This window comes from Helianthus annuus, chromosome 10 (genome assembly GCF_002127325.2).
Source record: "Helianthus annuus cultivar XRQ/B chromosome 10, HanXRQr2.0-SUNRISE, whole genome shotgun sequence".
Lineage (NCBI taxonomy): Eukaryota > Viridiplantae > Streptophyta > Magnoliopsida > Asterales > Asteraceae > Helianthus > Helianthus annuus.
Window position 1 is genome coordinate 2738105 of NC_035442.2, and position 6483 is coordinate 2744587.

General features: G+C 30.3%; 1 protein-coding gene across 1 annotated transcript; it reads right to left on the reverse strand.

The window, feature by feature from the left end:
• Positions 1 to 228: 228 nt before the first annotated feature.
• On the reverse strand, positions 229 to 5158 carry LOC110883803 (RNA-binding protein 38). Its single transcript, XM_022131453.2, has 6 exons — positions 4830 to 5158; positions 4641 to 4737; positions 4435 to 4552; positions 3451 to 3487; positions 2356 to 2566; positions 229 to 515 (listed from the first exon to the last, which is right to left on the reverse strand). Exons 1-6 carry the CDS (start codon positions 5013 to 5015, stop codon positions 436 to 438), a joined length of 729 nt encoding a protein of 242 aa, XP_021987145.1. The 5' UTR covers positions 5016 to 5158; the 3' UTR covers positions 229 to 435.
• Between the last annotated feature and the right edge of the window lie 1325 nt (positions 5159 to 6483).

A 6483-nucleotide genomic window follows, 5' to 3' on the forward strand; every position in this document is an offset into this window, starting at 1 on the left:
TCATAATCAAAATTAATCTATAAGATCAAAATCACCCTACAAGATCATTTTACAAAATTACTCTGCACCATCAAAATTTTCATAGAAGATCATTTGTAGGGTAATTTTGATAATTACTCTATGGGTAAATAATACGAAAATGTCACCTCATTTTTTTTTTACCTTTTCACCTTATTCGTACGTTTTGTATGATAAGGGTATTTGTATTTGATGTTTTGTCCCAAAATATACAAGTCATTAAAACCATTGTTTAAAATAAAATATATTACATCATGTGAATTACAACAAAGTCAAAAGACGAAATACATATAAACATTTTTTTTACAAAAAGCACGAAATGTCTTAAATTTAAACAAATGACTGATTTGTACAAAATTGTCATCACTAGCCTTTCAATAATATTCAAATACATTTGTTCAAAAATTTAATCATTTCTTAGTTTAAAGCATTTGGGGTCCCTGCAGGTATTTCAGCATTATCACTTTCTTTAGTGAACTTTTTTGACCTGTGTAAACCTGAAAACAATAGAAATTTTTTCAAATTTTGAAGGCAAAATCCTAAAAATAACAACTACAATTTGTATTGATATGAGAATGAGAATGAACAAATTTGAGTTGTATTTTATATAGATAAATGGTTAGATAGTGATGTTATAGAAAACATATTAAATTGATCGAATAATTAAAAGTCCCTCGTTCAAGTGTTTGTGCCTTCTTAAACTTTATATCATTATTTGTATTTTGTAATCATAATTAACTTATGAATAATATATATTCTATACGAATAATAGAGCGCTGATGACTTGATGATTCAACTTATTCTCGTTTATCTTAAGAATGTAGTACCAGTTTCTTTAAATGTGAGTTTTACATGGTTCAAGAGTGTGACAATGTTGGACTCGATGTTATGCTTCTAGTGATTCAAAGATCAAAAACCACAACTACCCCGGGAAAGAAAATGAGTTGTAACACTATACCAAGACTCGAGCTTGACATGTTTTCAACTCTATGCAAGGAAGTCTGGCAAAATGACTCGGTAAAGAAGTTAACCCGTTATTTATCGTATCGGATATTATCATCATACACAAGACTAGTGAATCAGATTTTAGGAGCATAAACCAACCAAAATTTGAAAAAAAAAAAACACTAAAAGAGACAATGGGATCTAAAATCACATGGATTGCAAACTGTTAATTTGACTCTCTAGTTTTGGTCTACAAACTCTTGGCATTCATCTTTCATCATTGACTCTATCATCCCATATGGTCCCTTACAACTCATAATCTCTCACATGCACACATCTACTCTCTTTATGCACATGCATCATCACATCATTTACCCAACATCTACAAACATGTGTTTCATGGTTGGATATATGTGCAACATCTTGACAATTTCAATGTGGAGGGCACACACCAAAATAGTTGTTTTTGAATAAAATGTATCTATCATTCTCATCAATCTTTTTGATTTAAAAACAAACTAAATAACCACCAAAATCTCAACAAACCATCGAGATTGTACACTTTTCATGATCTTTACAGTAACGTGTTAAAAATTATACTTAACAGGTTACTGTAAAGATCATGTTAAAAAGTATACTTTACAGCAACCTGTTAAAAATTATACTTAATCATTTCTACAAACATGTGTTTCATGGTTGGATATATGTGCAACATCTTGACAATTTCAATGTGGAGGGCACACACCAAAATAGTTGTTTTTGAATAAAATGAATCTATCATTCTCATCAATCTTTTTGATTTAAAAACAAACTAAATAACCACCAAAATCTCAATAAACCATCGAGATTGTACACTTTTCATGATCTTTAGAGTAACCTGTTAAAAATTATACTTAACAGGTTACTGTAAAGATCATGTTAAAAAGTATACTTTACAGCAACCTGTTAAAAATTATACTTAATCATCGAAAACAAAATGCACGTCGAGATTTCCATATCACAATCAACTATCTAGATCTCGACAACAAGTCACGTTTTTAACGGCTAGATTGTTATAATTTTTATTCGGTTGATAATAATCGTAAAACTATCCAATCTCAACTATTTTATCTAGATTTTAAATTAGCAAAAGTTAGTTTAATGGTTAATACATTTAGTAGTTATTTGGGTAAAATACATAAACTAACTAGCTACATATGCCCATCATGTGGTCATGTCATTCATTTCAAATAATATACCTTAATTTTGTAGCATTGCAATAAAGTATATTATCATGTTATAAAAGATAAAAAACATATGCTTAAAATGAAAGTAACGAAAAATAATTTACAATTTAAATTGAGTTATAAATATTATTACATGATACATTTTAATTTTTAGATAAATTCTTACTCGTAGGAGAGGGTGAAGGAAGGACTAGGAGAGGAGGTGGCTGCGTAGGATAGCACAGATAAGAAGGCTGGTGAATTGGTTGCGCCTGGGGTGTTAATGCACCCCTTGGTGTAGGTACTTGGGTGGGGGAGTACCCATAGTAATATGGTGAGGACATTGGTGTGGATGTGGGCCCATAGTATGGATACTGCATTGCTGGATTGTACATTACCTGTATAACAATCAATGTATACAACAATTAAATTAACTACTTTTAAAGCATGATGTACAATATTTAATGCATATGTATTCAATACCAAAATGGAAAATCACTAAAAATACTGTTTTTACTATTATAATCACCTTTTATAAAAATACGGTCGTTAAAACGTGACGATAAGCGTCAAGATTTTGATATCAAGGCCCTAGCGTCATGAACGTGACACATTATTCATTGTGTTGGTCGAGATTTTGAAACTTGACAAACGTCGCGTTCTTGATAATAACTAGTTTATAATTGATGGATTGCTTACTATCGACTAACAAGCAGTGTTGGAAGAATCGTTAGGCGTTAGTCGGTCGGTGGGGTACCGACTAGCGATTAATTGGAATTAATTTTGATTAGGATCTTTATATGTATCTTTTAGTTATACAGACACCCACATTTTTATATGTTGTTTTTTAAAGTAGATATGTTTTAACCCCTCATTGACCATTTTTTAAGTAATTGACATGAATTTATAAGGTTTGGTTGAAATTTAGGCAGAATCTAGCCAAAATTTCCCCGGGATCTCGCCAAAATAGAACCGCAATTGGCCGCCTAGCAATTAATCGGTGAACCTCCGATTAGTGATTAATCGGCGACTAATCAGAAGCTAGTCAGGATTTTTACAACCATGAGTAAAAAGTATGCAATCTCGATGGTTTTTCGATAGTTTTGTCAAGAATTTGAAAGTTAGTTGTTTTGAAAAAATAAGGTTGATTATAATGGCAAAGACACAAGTTTAGAATAGTTATTTTTTGTGATTTTTTTTTTTTTTTTGATACCCAACACATATTTTTACTGAATTTAGTGTAGTGATTATTAATAGTTTGCAAAATTGTTTGAAATCTTACATAATTGTAGCCATATTCTTGGGGGTAAGTTGCATACCTGCATAAATAAGATTGATCAGCAGTATATAAATAAATATAAAAAAGGAAAATGTTTTTAATTCTGAAGTGTCATGAATATGAATGTATGATGCTAACCCACCATAACCATTCAATGTAAGAGCAGCTGATATCCAACCATGGTAATTTAAATCATTAAAAATATTAATTAATTTAAAATTAATTGTAAGAGATTAAATTGAATAATACAATTTAAACAAAGTCTTATATTATCCACACATGACTCAATTAATTGATAGAATATGTTATAATTTTTATTTTAAAAATATGATGTCAACTATTTTAATTTAATTAAATAGTTTTAATTTAAAAGTCTAATGTTTACATGTTGCCCACTTATATGTGTTGGAATGTCACGTATACATGTCACATTTATTTTATGACAGATAAATGTTTATGCAATATTAAAAAAAATACCAATTAGGTGAGTATGAGTTGGTTTCGTTTGATTTAATTATAAATTAAAACCAAAGTTATAAATGATGTTTTAGTTTTTTTTTTTTTTTTTTTTTTTTTTTTTTTTATAATCAATTTGTTTCCATTATAAACGGTACAACTAATTTCCTAACTGTAAAAGTTGGTTTGTTTGACCAATTACATATTATTTACAAATTTAAAACAATACAAATGTAATGTCAATTTGTTTAATTCAGTGATTTATACAAACACAACCATAACAAAACATAAAAATTACTTGTAAAAAAGTCATAGCCAAATTATCATTTCTTAATTGGTTCGGTTAATTATTCCAATTCATCTTTTTTTTTTCAGTTATTCTAGTAATGTTCAATTATTCGGTTTATATACTCACCTTGTTGCAAATGTTGTTTCTAAATATATTCATTTTGCTATGAACAAAACCCTTATCTTCAAAAAGATGTACCTTGAACCATGATCACCATGTTTATGTATGATTGAGAAACTCACCCATAATGTGGAAAGACGGCCGACGATGGTGGTGGCTGTGCTAGCGGCGGTGCCACTTCCTGGTACGACGACGAGTCGTTGTGTCCTGCCTTGAGGTTCAATGCCCCCTTGATTTTTCCTATATTAAATCAAACAAACTATAAACAAATATTCATCACAACAAAGACTTTGTATTTCTATATATACATTTTCTAAAAAAATACAACCTTGAGATGCAATGTTACAATTAGCTCTTCTTCCATCTATCATAGGATTTGGATCAATACAAGCTCTCTTTGCAGATTCAGCATCATCATATGTCACCTTTTTCATTAAAAAAAACATAATGATAGACAATTAATAATATATACCAATTAATAAATAGTATATATATGTTGCATATATATTGAGCTTACAAATCCATAACCCTTAGACTTGCCAGTGATCTTGTCCATGATTATTACAGCTTCAAGAATGTGACCAAACTGCTCAAAATAAGTACGCATTTCTTCGACGGGTGTCTCCCATGCGAGCCCTCCAACGAACACTTTCGTTAGAGTCGTGTCCCCAAATGGAGATCGATAATGTTGCCCGTATGCCATGAACAATAAACACTTGATTTAAGTCTTCTGGACTTTGATCATAAGCAATAACAAAAGTTGTTAATAAATTAAAGATCTCCCCCTATATTAAATTGTGTTTGTGGAAAAGAAAACTAAGATGGTGTAGATATGATGAAAAAGAGAAACAATGTTTTGTGATATATATAGCTTGAGTTTGTATATTTTTTTGGTGCTTTATAAGTTAAAAATCTAAAAAGTGCGGTTGGGATAGAAAGAATCCTGAAAGTTGCAAACTATTATTTGCTGTATATTAAATTATTAATAATAAAGAGGTTGGGTTTGACAGCTGCAAGACTAAATGAAAGGTGGGTGTGGGGTTATGGTGATTGCTGTATAATATATACATATATATATATATATATAGATATATAGGTAGAGGATCTTGTACATTAATTTAGAAGTGTGAGAAGTGTGTATTATAACACTATATATAACACTATGTAACACCATATAACACCATATATAACACTATATAACAAATATAACACAATATTTTGTCTGATAACATGTCTATGATAGATGTATAGTGTTATATATTGTTATATAGTGTTATATGGTCTTACATTGTGTTATACGGTGTTTATATGGTGTTACATATCTCACACTTCTGGATTAATATACACTATCCCTACCCATATATATACACACACTTAGGGGAGGGGGGGTGGTTCACTAGTGATAGAATCTATCACTCACAAGCACCAATCAAGTTCCACCATGTCATCGACCATTTTTTCATCACTCACAACCTTTTTTAGTGGGGGTGGTCATCACTCACCACCACACCGGCACACCCAACAATTTCCCCCAACCAACAATTACACTCACAATACCAAACAATAACGCGTGATAAAAATAACGAAAATCGGATTTCGTGAAAATATAACGCGTTGAACTTCTTCCCGGCGGTGGCCCATCACGCGTTGAACTTCTTTCCGTGATAGTATAACGTTCCCACCCCGCCACCTCTTATATATACACATATTAGGCATTATCAATTCACAAGACTGTATTTCTACTAACTCTCTTTTGAAATTAAAAAAAAAAATCGAACAAATTAGTATGCTTGTCCATTTATGTATGTAACCTAAACATGTTATATAAGTTATATATCAACATGTTATATAAGTTAAATATGTGTAGCTAAATGATACAAAACTGAAAGATACATGAAAAAATAGTTTGATGGGTTTTAATGTAAAAAATCTATACATAATTTTTTTAAAATATGAACAATTAATAAAATAAATGCTTCATACACATGATTACATGAACCACTTTAATTTATCACACATAAATTAACCAGGATGTGTGTGTAATAAAATATGTTTGAGATTTGTTTTTAAGATGTATGGCTTTATAATCTTTTTTTCCTAAATGCATTATGCATATATGCACACAGAATACATATATGCATGTGTGCCGTGTGCGTACGTTTTCTATACCT